This window comes from Ctenopharyngodon idella, chromosome 12 (genome assembly GCF_019924925.1).
Source record: "Ctenopharyngodon idella isolate HZGC_01 chromosome 12, HZGC01, whole genome shotgun sequence".
Lineage (NCBI taxonomy): Eukaryota > Metazoa > Chordata > Actinopteri > Cypriniformes > Xenocyprididae > Ctenopharyngodon > Ctenopharyngodon idella.
In genome coordinates, this window is record NC_067231.1 from 23220983 (window position 1) to 23237280 (window position 16298).

The following is a 16298-nucleotide window of genomic DNA, read 5'->3' on the forward strand; positions in this document are numbered from 1 at the left end:
TACATTGCTGATGTCCTCTTTACTCAGCGATGTATTTTTCACTGTGTGGCGTGAGAGCGGCACAGCTTGTCGGATATAGCAACAGTAACTAAAGGAGGCGGGTCTTTGCGAATGGTCAATTAGAGAGCAAGAGGGTTCCGTATGTTTTCGAATCGCTCTCGCCGTACTTTGATCGGTCTGAGCAGCGCTGCCATAATTACGAGATTAAAAAACGAATGTAAAAAATGTAAAAACCATTCACGTCCTCGCAGATCTCGTAATTACAGCTTGTAACATGGACATTTTCTGAGAACTCCTACTTGTACCACGTGACCACTGTAGATTCATTTAGGCGTTGATAGTGTTGCCATAGAAACACATAATTCCCAGTCCACAGCGCCAAATAGAACGTCACGTGTTGTGATCTCGAGACTACGGTAATTACCACATGGTATGAACACATCATGTCTTGTTAGCGAGGATTAATTAACTTGCTGACCGTTCGTCAGGTGAGTCCTGTCGTATGAATAAAAAGTACACAATTTAAATAACGTAAAAACGTAATTTACGTAATTTAAATTATTTTTATATTATATGTAGGCCTATACATAATAAAATATTTTTTATTTATATTTACATTATTTATTAATAGATTTAGGCTATTATTGATTATATTTTCTATATCTTGATGTAGCTTTAAAGTCGTGCCCACCTGTTTACAAAAAAAAAAAGAGAAAATTATACATTTGCTTTGTTCTCGATGTTGGTAAGACGCTCGCTCGTTTTTATTCACTCCTTCAAGTGGACTATATTAGTGGAGTAATGTAGGGAATGTATTGGGGGCGATTTTAAACACAGCTGAGTTTCAGTACATGGTATCCCAAGGAAGGACAGACTGTTCCTGACACCCCTCTACACAGCGTAACGACGCGCCAAACATAAACGCTGCAATTATGATAACAGTCTACAATGTATGCAAGCACGCGACGTAATGTGGTAATAAATGGTCTCACATCTGCAGCTCTTTCACTGTCTTTTTTATATTATAACCAAGAAAGCTCTTCCGTCGCGTCGCGTCGCGCCGCTTGCTCGCAGCGTAGAAGGTGAAGAGGAGAGGCGGAGTCCGTTCGAATATCAAGCGCAGTTCCAGTGACGAGGATAAACGCGTACGGTGGATTCCCGCCACTCCGGCGGCTGCGCGTGGGCATCAGTGAGAGAGTTCCATATAAAAGCTCCCGCATCCTCTTCAGCCTCTGACACTCTCTGTTTGAATGATACAGTGTCTCCTCTTCCTCCTCCTGTGTTTTCTCGGAAACATTTTCCTGCAGTAGAAATTAAAATTCTCGTCTATGGTTCTGACTCAAGCTTCCAAAATGTCCCGGACCGATGAGGTGCACCGTATAACGGAGAATGTCTACAAGGTGAGTTTCACTGTGATTATTGTATAGACAGACTTATTTAGTTTTATATTTGTAATTATTCTGCATTGATTGTATTTTATATATTCTCTGTCAGATTTATTTATTCATATTGCAAACTTAATATAAAATGTAAATGTAAAGGTGTTCTCGTTTAAAGTTGCTTGCTGATGAATAACTTGCTTAAAGGGACAGTTAACCCAAAAATGAACATTGTCATCATTTACTCACCCTCATGTTGTTACAAACCTGTCACTTTCTTTTCTGGGACCCAAACTGAGATTGTGAGGGACTGACAGCCTCAGTCACTATTCACTTATATTGCATCTTTTACAATGAAAGTGAAGGGTGACTGATGACAGAAATCATATTTTACAGTGAACTATCCCTTTAAATGATAGAGACTAGAGGCTCATGTAATTAAAGGCAGAAATAGCTGGTTTCAGTGTAGAACCAGTTTAGCCAAATACTTGAACCTGTCATCTCATTTGTAACTCACTGGGAGACATGTGAGTTTCGGGTGCCTAAAGTCTGATTTCATCACTTATGTGAAGAGCATAAAGACGTTTCAAAAGTTTGCTTTTGTGCATTTCCTCTAGTTTTGTGGTTCTTTCATGTTTGGAATTTGTGAAAAGCATAATATGTAAATGTTTGCCTTGTTTGGATTTGTTTTGTTCTCAGTTTGTAATGTGGTAAGAAACTGATTGTGTAAAACAGATGGAACATATCAGTCCCAACAGGAAAGAGTGACTAACGCACTTCCATGGATCCCCACGGCATGCGCATACAAACGTACATTTACTTCTTTTCTCTGCCAGCTTTTCCCTCGTGGAGCTCACGTCTGTTGTAGTGTACCTCTTTGAAACCACCTGACTCACCAAACTAAACCTTGGTGGCTGCTGAGGCTGACCCAGTGAAGCGTGTTAGTCCAATCCTGCAGACATCTGTTAAGGGACTTTAATGTTTAGGCTGTTAATTCCAACCCATGGAGCTAATATCCTTGGCTAGAGAAAGAAAGGACACTATTATTACTTGGGCAGGGGTGGCGTTTTTCTGAGCTTTTAACTTTTCTTTGGGTTCAGAGAGTATTTTTGCCTGAAACCATGTTGGCAAATGCACCTTTTTAATGGCAATATTTTAATGTGATATGTGAAAATGAGATGGCATATGCAGTACATTTCGACCATGCATATGGGTTGACAAATAGCATTCACATTAAAGAGGGATAATAATACTATATATCAGTACTATATATATATATATATATATATATATATATATATATATATATATAATACTATATACTATTATATTTGATAATATTGAGTAAAGATGAGTAAAGTAAACAAACATCAACAGTAATAGGTTTAGATTAACTGTGTGTCACACTGCTTTATATGTTGTATAATTTTTCATATCAGATAATATCATGTATACAAAATGCATTTTTAGTGCTCTCTTGAACTTTTTTTGGCAATTCTTGTTACCTCTGGTAGGATATGTATGGTAGTTTTAATTGTAGGCGTGTGAGTAGTCACATGTGCATGTGTGTTTATGAGGAAATGAAAACCTTCATTTGACAAGCATACAGTATGTGAACAAACAGGAAAGCTGCTCTAAATTGGAAAGGCTCATGTGAAGTTGAAGTCAAAATGAGGTCATTATAATATCTCGTGTCCTAAAAGAGGAAGTTATTTCTCTTGTACTGTAAGTCTTACTTATGGAGATACATTTTTCATGAGCTTGGAGAAGTTGTGTAACCGGCCAAAAGAAAAGCTTTAGTTTAATAACTGGACGTTTCTTGACCACATAATCCTCCTTCAGGATTATTTTGCATGCATTAGTATTATCTTCTTGTCGATGGCAGAAGTTTCAGAGTATTTACGGTGAAACCATCTCCATGTTTTTATTATGGCCTTTGATGAAAATTTCGACATTTTCCAGCTAGATTGTACTTGATTGATTGTTTCAGGATTAACTAAAGACATCAAGCTTACATATTACCAATGTTCTCTCATAGATAGGATGATTTTAAGCAGGATGAAGTCATAATTTATAGAATTGACTATTTCAATAAACCCATATTAAGACACTTTAGAAAGTACTCAGCGGTAGACAGCTCCAAGAATAATGACTCTTAAAAACCTCTGTTGGGTATCATTAATTCGATAACCTGTAGCGTATGTTGTATTAAGTGTATGAGCGGTGAGAAGTGGGAACTCAAGTCACGACCAATGTTACCTTTAGATTTGAGCATTGAGGTTGTTTTGTCCTTTCAGACTTTAAGTGGGAGAATATTCGGTCCTCATTGGGTCTTCTTTAGGCTCTGTGATTTGTATAATTATGGGTATTGTGAGGCCTCAGTGGGGTTCTCTATTATAAGAAATAAAGAGAGAGCGGATGCAGTGGAGCAGGAAACTGCACTCACAGATAGAAGAACAAAGTAGTGGGCCATTTGACATCATCAGACATCATCTTTCACATCAGTGATTCTCAACTGGCGGGTCGTGATCCAGAATTGGGTCGCTGGACTGTTTTATGACAGACAGCATGGGAAAACCTTGTTAAATGCAAATCATAAGATGCAATGTAACATGTTATCTTATTATATTTTGTTGTTGACATCAAATGTTGAGAGTCCATTAAAACTCTATAGTATTTTCTAGTGAAACCATAGGACTGAAACCATTGACCGAAACTATGATGTTTAATTAGTGCTTTCCTGATGACGCGCTTCAACGGTGTGTGTACTGTGCACACACAAAGTGGATAAGGTAAACATAAAGTACAACAGGTATCATATTAATGTGTGGACGCTCTTCACTGTGACTGAAAATGATAGAGTGGCAATATGTAAGATTTGTTTGGCTGAAATATTGAGGGCTGAAATACAATTTATCACCTGAGAACATGACAAGTACCAAATTTAATTACCCAAACGGTTTTTCATTTCAATTTTTGGTAAACAATTTCGTAAAAAAAAATCATTTTGGTGCATCACTAGTATTTTGATACAAGTTCATCTGCCGCTTAGTAGAAGCTGTCAAATTAGACAGATGCCAAAATGGACGGGTTACTTCCTTTATCCTCGATTCCTCTAACCATCTTCTTAACTTGGTTAACTTGAGCTAGAATTCTAGAATAGACATAGTATGTGCTGACTGCAATGTGTTTTGATTGCATTGAAATATTGGACATTTTCAATTGTCCTGTTCAGCTTATGTCATGTTTATAATTTAGCTTGATGTTGTTGGGCCTATTAAATTTTGTACGATAAACAATTTTGCTAATGTGTTAGGTTGCTACTTGATGTCCGAAGTAAAATCTGGGTTCTGAAGCAAATCTAGTTGAGAAACACTTTTTTAGATTCATGTGACTGCATGGCTGCTTTGTCTTTTTTAATGCCTTTTTTAACTACACATTTTCTACACTGATTTTGGGGGAGGAATCTGTGAAATTGATTATAAATGTGCTAGAATGTTTTGAATGGAGATGTACTACACTATTATGTGTAAAAAATATTATCAAACTGTTTAATAAACACAGAAGGTACAAAGCTTGTGAAGAACTTCAGTCCTGCCAATTTTGTGGAAATCTGCAAATCTTTCAATGGAGTTCTGCGGGCACAGATTCCATGTAAAATGTCTCATGTAAAACTGGACCTGATGGCAATTCTTTGTCCAACTTCATGTGTGATTTTGGGAGCATGTTGATATGTATGTTTGTGTGTACGCCGGGCAGCTGCTTAGTAATCTCACAGGACCCTGGGAGCTCGAATCCACCCGTCTGCACTTTCGAGTGACTCAGCCTGCATCTGCCAGTGTGTGTGGGCAGTGTCTCACGGGCCAATGGATTATGTGTGTCAGTACGTGCATGTGCCTCTGTCTGTGTGTGTGTGTGGGTAGTGTCTCGCAGACCGAACGGTCTGATCGTGTGAATGTGCCTCTGCCAAAGCGTAGGGGTTATGTGTGAGTTCAACTTTGTGTGTGCCCACGGTGAGTAGGACAGTCAGACCTCAAAGACATTGTCATCTGTTGGAGGCTGTTTTTTTCGTACCACGCTGCAATGCCCACACCCTGACCACATGTCCACGCCTGAACTGGCCTTGTGCTGGGTAGATGTAGATATCAGGCTGAATTATGCTCTTGTATGTTTTTAAGAGGAATGCTGTCTTTCCTAACAGATGGAGGAGTTATGGGATGTCGAATTTAATTTACTAATATTTTAGTCAACATTTAAACCACGTCAAACTCCGCTCCTGGAAGGCCACTGTCCAGCAGAGTGTAGCCCCAACCAGCTCCAAAACACCTGACTGGAAGTTTCTAGTAATCCTAAAGACCTTAATTAGCTGGTTTAGGTGTGTTTAATTAGGGTTGGAGCTAAACTCTGCAGGACAGTGGCCCTCCAGGACCTGAGTTTGACACCCCTGATTTAAACTCACTGTTCCTTTGGGGTCATACCATTAATGAGAGTGGTGCTGAATAGGCGAGAGACTAGTACAGCTAGTAAAACTGTCAAAGATCACCTTTAAATCACATTTACACAACGAAACAGTGTTTATATCCACCCTAACAGTTCCTTTGTTTGATGGATCTCTATTTCGTTCCAAAATCAACATTATCTGTGTGTGTGTGTTTGTTTTGTGTTTAGGTTTGGGTTGTCAATGAAATGAAGTGGATTGTCAGGGCGGAGCAGGAATTTCTTTATAGGCTTGCTATGAGTTTTGGGTGAGGTTTTGGGTTTTCTCTCTAATACCCATTTCGTATACATAGCAATTAGAAAAGCACAGTGTGTGTCCCCTTGGCATTATATACCAAGTCCTGATTTCTACTTTTCCTCTTATCTTACTCCAAGTCATCTGGGGAGCCTTAAAAGAATATAGATGTCATTAAAAATCTGTCCTAAATATTTTTTTTTTGTTTGTTTTTGTGCTGTAAGCTGTCAGATAGAAGACAGATGGTAGCTTAACAGCATGTTGGACGAAAGCTGTTGGACTGTGTGTTTGCGTTTGTGTTTTTTGACTGTCTGTGATACCTCTGAAGGGAATGGGATTCTTAGTTGAGACAAGTAGATCACAAAAGCTTCCGTAAAGGGCAAAGCTTATGACTTTATGCAGAAACCTGGTACTTACAGATGGCCGCATTATGAGTGTGCTGCCTTCCTTCATTATGCCATGTTTTATTGATTAATTTATGTCCTGCTTTCTGGACCCTTGGCTGAAGCGGAACGGCACAGTGACCTGTGTTGTTGATTTTCTACATTGAAAATATGTTTTCACAGTGCATTGGATGTGAATGTGTTGGTTTTCTAGTAAATAGACGCACATTTGTTAATCAGGACTTGTCATTTCAACGAATATTAGTTCTAAAAATAACACAAAATATTTTAATTAAACATTTTTTTTTTACTTCTTATTTCATATCAATATATTGATTGTATTATATATAATAATATAATTATAAAATAAGTCATGAGTCATGCTGTGCTCTTAGTTTGATTGACTCGCGCATTTGCAGCGGTCTTACATGTGGGCCTGTCATTTAGCAATTACTGCCATCTAGTTTATGTAAAAATTAAAGTCCGTGTATAGGCTTAGTGAGTGCTCTAATGTAAGTGTTATGGTTAAAGCTAGAGGTTATAGTAGTAACCAGATTGAATAGTTTTATGTGTGCATCCAGATGGAGAGAGACTGCACTGTTGTCTCTGTGTGATTTGTAGGTGAGAGGCTGGCCAGCTGTTTGAATGAAGGCTGGCCAGTGATGATGAAAGAGTGAATGAGAAAAAGAGGAGGAAAGATTTTATTTTGCCCGCAGCACACCATCAGATTATCCTCGTAGGCACAAAATGTTGTTGTACTTTTATAAAAAATCACACAGATACACTCCTGGAGCTCTAAACAGAGACATCTGTGTGATCTAATGAATTCTTTTATAATCATTTAGACTTTAATAGTCTGAATGATTATAAAGGAATTCATTAAAACAATAACATTTTGTATCTCACAACAGCTTGATGATGAGAACCATTTAAGAATGATTTATTGATGGAAAATATCTAATGGTACAAATTGCTTACACAGATCTGCAAAGTAACTATATTAGCATAACTAGATTTTTACATGTTCTGAAGAAAAGTATTGGTTGGTTTCTTACTTACTCCCATGTCTATTATATTTTGGTCCTTAGATACAGTTTGTTTGAACGCATCACTTTAATCACAGGGCTGTGATATCTTTGTCTCAAACCCAAAGGTGATCTGCTTATGTGGCAATATTTTGGCTCTGCCCCCCTCATTCCACTCCATGGGTTAATGTGGTCCTTTGGCTGCCATGATGGAGGTTATTATGATTGAAGAGGAGTCTGTTTCTGTCATGCCTGTTATGATTAAACACAGGGCAAAAATACTACTGTCATGCCTGCCAGGCAGAGTGGTTTGAGTGGGTACCAGAGTAAGGATGGAGGATGGAATTGGCAAGGAATGAGAGAAACCTATTACAATATCCTTAATGCACAAATGTGTAAGGTTACAGTGAAGATGTTTTATATTTGTCTTGATCATTCTGAAAATTGCAAATTTGCCCTGCAAGTGATATGGTAGCAGTATAACAGAGTGAATGCAAATTGTCAAGAAATATCTGGGAATATTCATCACATTTCACCCAAATCAAAAGAAAAAAAAAAAAAATATATATATATATTGTATACTATTGCTTCCAATTCTAGGTAGCCTACTGTAATACAAAAAATTCTGAATAGTATAAAATATTATACTGGAAAAAAATATATTATTAAATAAATAGCAATTATTGTTACATCTTATTGATACATTATCAAATATAATATTATATATATATATATATATATATTTGTACAATTGCACTATATCATGATAGTATTTTTTTATTGACTTTATGCAGATTTAAATGATTTTAAATAGGATTTTCATTACTAACTATATTGCAGTAATAAGAATGTGTTTTTTTGCATTATGGTAATGAGAATTTGGGGGAAAATGTTCATTTCATAAATATCTCACAATTAAAAAAAAAACATAATTTACCTAAAATAGGCTTTCTGTTATTCATGCAAAATATAATTTGGTGTCTTTAACAGTTAGAGAGGGCAAGAGGAGGAAATACAATAGAATGAGAGACATTCTTCGAAGGTGAAAGGAAGGGAAACAATTTGATGCGTATGTGTGTGTTTGAGACAGGAGGAGAATCTTTGCAGTGACATTTCATCCCAGATCTCATGGGAGGGTACCGTACACCAGCAAGAAGACGAAACCGTATATGTGTGCATAACCCCCCCCCCACAGCCCCATTATATACATTCATTATACATAGGCACATGTACCAGCACATGCATCTCAGCCGTATTCATCATTGTCTCCTTGCATTGAAATTGAAATTGTGATTCACTCATTTCTCATCGGCGTTTCTGTGAATGGATTAAGGTGTTGGAACGGAGGGGGACACAGTGTTCCATCAGTCAAAGGTAATGAGTTCTAGGTGCACAAACTCCCCCTCCTGCTGCTATCAGATGGTATGATCCAAACGTGCTGGGAATAGGAATGCACTGTAGCAGAGAGTAATGCGGGGGAATTCCGACACAACCATATATGGGCAAGGAAATAATTCTCTCTCCATCTCACCTCTCCAAGCTCACTCTGAAGTGGGATGCACACGCAGTGCTGATGTTCACGGTGAACTCGCACAGGCATACATACACCCACGCACGTACACAGACAGGGGCTCATCTGAAATGGAAATTGGTAAGATGAGCGCCAGGGCGGCTTGTAGGAGTGAGACAGCTGTAACTAAATGACATGCAGCATCCGCAGTGGACACAGAAAGATCTTTGTCCATGTGGGAAGCTGGAGGCAGTCTCTGCAGAGTACCCACATCCCATATCAGGGCCTAATACTCTTGCTGTTAGTGTCGTAGTGTAATAAAATGGTAAAACTGATCTGGAGTCAGTGTTGTCTTGAAGCTAGGAAAATGTGTGTGCAGCCACAGATAGTGTGATAGTTTTTACTTGATTAAACATTAAGGAAGTCATATGTTAAAAATAAGTCACTATGAAACTGAAGTAGCAGATCTTTTCTTCAGTATTGTAACATACATTCGAATGAAATAGATTATCTAAAAAGAAAAACTTTGACTTGGTCAGCTTGCAGTTGACCCTTCGCCGGGAGTTTGATTGACAGGCGATCTAACCAATCATAACGCCGAATCCACCATTTTGTCTGACAAAGCAGTCAGGAGTTAGAAGATTAACCTCGGTGGACTTGAACTTGAAAAATAGTGTGTACTGACGTCTTTCCGTGTTTGAAACAACATTCCTTCTCATGTTCATTCATGTTTATTTGATGCTTTAAATTAACTAGTAGGAAGAGATGATCGGTTCACAAGCCGCTTGATCTGAGGCGCTACAGTGATCTGTCACGACACAAAGAGCCACAAAATGGGTTTTCTTGTTTGAATTTCTTAAAAAATAACACAATTTGAAAGCTGGGACTTTGTTTCATATTATAAGTAACCTGCTCTTGTCTGTCGACGTGTTGTCAGTGTCCTCTTTGCTCCGCGATGTATTTTTCACTTTGGACAAAGCAACAATAATTAAGGAGGGGGCGGGTCTTTGCGAAGGGTCAGTTGATTGTTAGAAATGGGCGAGGTTTAAGTGGACTAAAAGATTGGAGAAGTCTGGCATACATCACCACAGAGAAGTTGTTTCACCGGAAGATTGAGAATTATGAGGTCAAAAAAAGAAACATTTTATTTTTAGTGAAGTCATCAACATGCATTTTGAAATTACATTGGGTGAATTATCATTTAATTCTGACATTAATTATCTTGTTACAGAATAATATATGTATGTATACTGTAACACACACACATATATATGCATAGTTGTTTACTAGATAATATTATAATATGTAAATTACAGTGTTTCAGGGTGCAAGCGTTCTTTCTGAACAATTAAGCGAAAGCGTCTCTAGTTGGAAAAATACACACTTAAAGCCTGGGTCACCTTGAGCTTGTAGTTATTTAGCGAGTGAAACTTCCCTGCCCACGTTTAGTTTGTTGTTCTCTATGTACTTGCAGAATAATGGCATAAAGTTGCAAATTTGTGTCTTTGAAATTATAGTGGCCCCAATAATTTTAAGCCACGCTTAAAAATGTATGAACGTCATGCAGTGACATTTATGCACTGTGACGTAAGGGTCCAAATAGTTTTTGAGGCCAACTGTGTATCATTCTAATAAGTGTAATAATTTTAGTATTTATTTTTAGTTTATTTTCACCATTGATTAATATAATTAATGGACAGTGTAATGCAATGCTTTGAACAGAAGGTTAGCCATTTAAAATCAACCCTGACATTTGGGTTCAAAAACCTACTCAGACACACTGATTAATACACATCATCATTATCCATTGCGCTACTCAATTGTCCTAAGGCCATAGGACTCAAGAGAATTACATAACGCTGAACAGCAGGAAGCTTTTGCCAGACTGCAACTCACATCAGTGGACACACGGCTGCTTTAACCATGTTTTACTGTGTATGTTGAAGACATAAAGATGAAAACGGGCACTTGTGCAGTGCACCCACCTGACACTGTAGCATAGATTGTTATAGGACTGACACACACACACACACACACACACACACACATAGAGACACAAGAGTTGATTACATTCATCAATCTACTCTAAGCTGTCTGAGACTGCAGCTGCATTAGTTTCACATCACAGGTTTGTGTTGTAGCAGGTTTATATACCACATAAGATGTTGATATACGGGTGTGTTTGTGGTAAATGAGGCATGTTTACAACCTTGCTAGTTCAACAAATACTAACCGTTCTTCTTCTCATATTACCATGAAAAAGCAAGTCTGTGTGCATGTGCACAGAGAAAATCTGAGCAGGGACTCATTCATACTATCAAAGGCACCTTATGCTTTAGTTGGTTTATCAAGGCATTCTCAGGGTAAAGTTAAAAGTTGCAAAAAATTTTGGCACAAATGCTGTACATTTCTGCTGATGTGGTTGGATATCTGTTAATGGACTGTGGAAATGGTGCTTCATTTGATCCTCTGCACTATTTTACAAAAAAAAAAAAGGGAAAATTATATATTTTCTCCAGTGAGCGTCTGTGTTATCTAATAAAACCATTCACATCTAGTTCTGCACTTTATACTGTAATATATGTCTATCTGTTTATAATGCAATATATGTCTATCCAATGAAACAATTCATATCTAGTTCTGTACTTTATACTGTAATATATGCACACCTTAATTTCAGGAGGGAGCATACAATTCCCCTCGGTTTTTGAACTAGCAGTCCAGCTGATTGAATATGCATCAATATAAAATCTTGCTCATTAGTTAAGACTATTAATTACATCCTAATGAACATGTCTGTAATGAAGTGCTGAAAAATTACATGGTAATCTGTGTTTAGTGTCTGGCAGAGCCACACAGAGAAGAAAATGACACCTAATCGGGGGTTTGGTTGCTCTCGTTCATGCTTGTTAAACATAGATTGATTGCTGTGGGACTAATCAAGGAAAGAGAGTTTTCCCAGCGGAGTGTTTTTAATGCTTTTAATGATTAGATGTTGGGTGGACATCAGCTTGGCACTGGTTCATGTATAATAATGAATTCTCTAGGATGGAGCTCTGTGGAAAATATTGAGGAGAGGAAAAGCAGTTTGGATAAATTTATTGGCTTGGTCCACATAGAATGGACGAGATTTTAAGGTTTGCAATGCAATGCATTCTTGACATTTGCACTCTTATTATTGCTTTATGTGTAACCATAGCACTTAAATTGGACATATATTATACAGATATCATAAATGGATTTTAAAATGTGCAGAAATTATACACTTCACCATTATGTTTTAACAAAACTTGACATGCAAATCTTCCCCTGGTCCGTGCATGAATACCAGTCACACATTTCACCTCATGCATACGATCATGTGCTCTCATCTCATAGGAATGTGGTGCAGTGAGATCCATCACACTATGATTGTGTAATTCCTTACTTGATGAAAACATGCCAGCTGTTCTTGCTTTGCATCCAACCATGAATTTCTCCTGTGCCTTTATTTGGTCTCATCTCCTTTGTTGGTGTTTGTTTGTTGGTCTGTGTTTCCTCTTTCCTTTATAAAGACTATAATAAAGATTACTAACCCTGGACAGACTCCGCTGTATGATTGTATGCAGCAGATGATGAATTACATAAGAAATAATTGTGAGTTGAGATGTTAGATAAGACGTGACAGTGAGAGAAAGATAAGGAGGTTTATGAATGATTCACTTGCAGTTGATTTAGTTGCCTTATCTTTTTTTTGCTTTGTGCAAGTTTGGCATATATTAGGAAAGTTTGAAATTAAACATTTATTTGAAAGAATACTTACACAAAATTTCACAGAGAAATATTGAAAAATGGCAAATGTGCAATTCTGTTAATTGGCCTAGTGGGCATAGAGATTTGCCAATACCTGTTGTCTAAAGAGCTAAAGCATCTGAGTAACTAGCCTGGTTAGATACAATGTCCTTTTACTAGTTTGCTAAAAATGTTATTAATTGCATGTTCTCTGAGTTTTGTCAATTTCTAAAGGCTTCTGAATCACAATTTTCTCTGCAGCAACACACTTACAGGAAAAAAACATTCTGTCTTTGTCCTCATTTTCACTGGAAACCTGCTTTCATTGTAACTGGATCACAGGGTGGGGGGATTTGGGATATTCCCAAGAAATCATATTACTGTCGACCTTAATTGAGCACATAAACAACTTCACTCCAATTCTGTAAAACCTTGAGTGGAGACTTTCATTCACATAGCTTCATTCTCTCTCTTTAGCTGCTACAGTATTTGTGTTGTACAGTGCTTTATTGCTGTTTTTTTTGTACATCCTCTGTTCTTCTTGGCTTTCATAGATTCTGTCTCCTGGTATACTATTTTTGAACCCTTTTTTGGTCTCTTTATACGCCGCCCTATTATTTTTGAAGCCGCGATAAAGCCTGTGAAAACAGGAACAACGTGACATTGGGGAAAATGTGCTCAGAACAAATTCATCAAGTTGAGAGATTTTACTTTAAATGGAGTAGCGAAGCTCTTTTTTAAAAAAGAGGATGAGGTCTCCTCAACATGAGGAGTTTCAACAGAAAATGAATAGATTTTAAAGGGCAACTCTTAATGTTGGATTAGGTGAGTCAGGCTGTGGGTAGATCTCCACATATTCCCACAATCCTGTGCTCACCAGCAACAAAGGAACGGCAAATCCCAGCTGGCATGATGCCCTCCAAGTCCCACTAATGAGAGTGTTCTCAAAGGTGGGGGCGTGAGAGCTCTGACTCTTTCTCTCTCTATATCCATCTTTCTTGGTATCTGCACATGTACTGCATCTTCATATCCACATTTATCACCAATAGACAGACAGTTTATTGTAATATGGAGTAGAGTTGTCAAAAGTACCGACCACAATACGAAGTGGGTACTGAAATTTTAAAAATGTGACGCTTTGAGCGCTGTTGAGCGGATTCGTAAACACCTCTGATTGTCCATTGTGTTGACGCGCTTAACATATATATCTGTGATTGGCTACAATGATCAACGCACGGGAGCGTCTGAATTTGAAAGTGTTTGAAAGTGGGACCGGTCCGCTGATAGATGCCTGCTTTCAAATGCTCCCATGTGTATCTGTGTAAGCGCTCTTTGAAGAGCGTCACTGATGTCTGTTTACAACATGTTTTTGAAGCGTTGATCATTGTAGCCAATCACAGACATATCTGATTAGTGCGTGAACACAATTGCCAATCAGAGGTGTTTACGAATCCGCTCAACAGCGCTCAAAGTATCACATTTTTAAAATTTCAGTACCGACTTGGTATCGTGATTGGTACTTTTGACAACACTAATATGGAGTTGAGACTTTGAATCAGAAGTTCACCTGTTCAATTATCTGCATCCTTAAAGATGTGACCTCCCATTATGCCCACTTCACATTGTACAATTTTGGACTGTCCCAGAGGAAAGATGATCAATCGTGGTGACTTGTGTGGCCGTGGCTCCTAAACAGTGGTCCTGCATCGTACAGTGAGAGATGTTCAAAGACAGCTATTGTCACGGTCTTGCAACCAAAGCTAGCCTGCGACAGTGTCAGAAATTTTGCATGATCATCTCACAGTGTTTGCTGCTACGACCTTAAAACTATTTACCTCAAGCTCCATTTGCAAAATCGGCATGCCAAGTTGGCCTCTTTTCCCTAGCTATGACCCGTCCATATTCTTCTCTTTCGCTTCCTCTTTTTCTCAGCTCACATAAAAACCACGATTGCCAAAGTGCAATTCATCTTGCTCAATTTGTTTTACCACTAGCATGCTGATGATGTTTTATTCTTCTATACTAACTTGCGTCATAGCCTACGATTCAATAGGTGTCATCATCGTATAGTCTACATACATGTCGTACCCAAGTTTATTAGATCTATGTCGTACAGTGTGATTTGTAATGATCTTATAGGATTGTTGAAATCGCACACTCTGTAGCAGGCATAAAACTTCTTGTATTTGTCCCACTGATGTTTTTGGTAGTGGTGAGTATGCCTGTTAAACTGTTGCTGTTGTGCTGACTAAAGCTGTGCTATTTCTGTTGCAGTCCATCATGGAGCAGTTCAACCCTTGCTTGAGGAACTTTGTTGCCATGGGGAAGACTTACGAGAAGGCCCTCTCCAGTGAGTACATCAGCGGCTTGTTCATTATCACTCTTGCAGGCAATGAGCCAGCTATTCAAGCTCTTGTTTCATTGGTCTGCTTTAATTTTTGAGAAGAAATTGCCTGAAATTCATGCTTACGGGGAGCTCCGCTCCTTGACACTCCTTGGTTGCATACATATTCACGACTAATATAAAAACTCAAATCAAATTCTTGTATAGAAATCTAGTAGAATGTTGTTTAAATGTTTGTTGAATGTTTGTTAAGAATTAATGTTTTTGTTTGTGGGGCGGAAGGCTTCCTGTTCCTATGTACTGATGATGTCATAGAATGTTACATGTCCAAATCCATCTGCACCCTGAAACCCCCTAAACATCCATCTGGTTCATGCATGTAGCATCTCCAGAGCTGTCACATACATGTAACCAATGACACTCGATGATGTATTTCTGTTATATGTGCGGACCTCTGTGTGTGTTTTCAAGATGTTGACTGGGCAAGGACAAGGACGTAGGCGTTTCAGGGCAAAAAATATGCACTGGGAGGAAGGGAGAGTAAAATGGAACAGAGAACAGGCATAAATAGGCCAGAGAGAGCTCTGGGAGCAGACACAATCCCGCAGAGGGAGCGAAAAGGGAACAAGAAAGATGTATATTCAGGACAAGAATGGTACGTCATTGCAAGGAGGACGAAATATGGTGAAACTGACAATAGGTAGCACAAGTATTTGGTGTTCAGTGCAACACTTAAATGCTCTTTTCTGCATCACCTCTTTCTTTTACAATGCTTTATGCTGAGAATAATAATTTACTAACATTGTCTCATTTTTAACTTCTAACACTCAAAAACAGCTTTTTATGACAAACCCTAACCAGGTGCGACGCAACAAGATGACAAGCAGGTTGTCTATCCATACTGAACACGAAAATCAAACATGCGATCTAATCAATCACAAAACACAGCCAATTACAACAGTTTCCGCCGGTCGTGCACTCTCTTGCACTCGCAGCACAATTTTGCATAAAAATAAGAACACAAACCTTGTATTTTAATGCTTTTTCTGTTTGTTATTTATTTAATATTCAATATAATATCAGACTCTAAACTTGCACAGTCTCTCCTCATCCATCTTTGATGTTTAATATGTATGAGTAGTATTTTGGTCCAG

General features: G+C 38.1%; 1 protein-coding gene across 2 annotated transcripts in view; it reads left to right on the plus strand.

The window, feature by feature from the left end:
* Positions 1-1149: 1149 nt before the first annotated feature.
* Positions 1150-16298, plus strand: part of baiap2b (BAR/IMD domain containing adaptor protein 2b) — a 57476-nt gene continuing 42327 nt past the window's right edge. For both annotated transcript variants that reach the window (XM_051915637.1, XM_051915641.1), the window contains exons 1-2: positions 1150-1400; positions 15075-15150. In XM_051915637.1, coding sequence (XP_051771597.1) covers positions 1329-1400; positions 15075-15150 — 148 coding nt within the window. In that variant the 5' untranslated portion in view covers positions 1150-1328. The remainder of the gene's footprint in view (positions 1401-15074; positions 15151-16298) is intronic.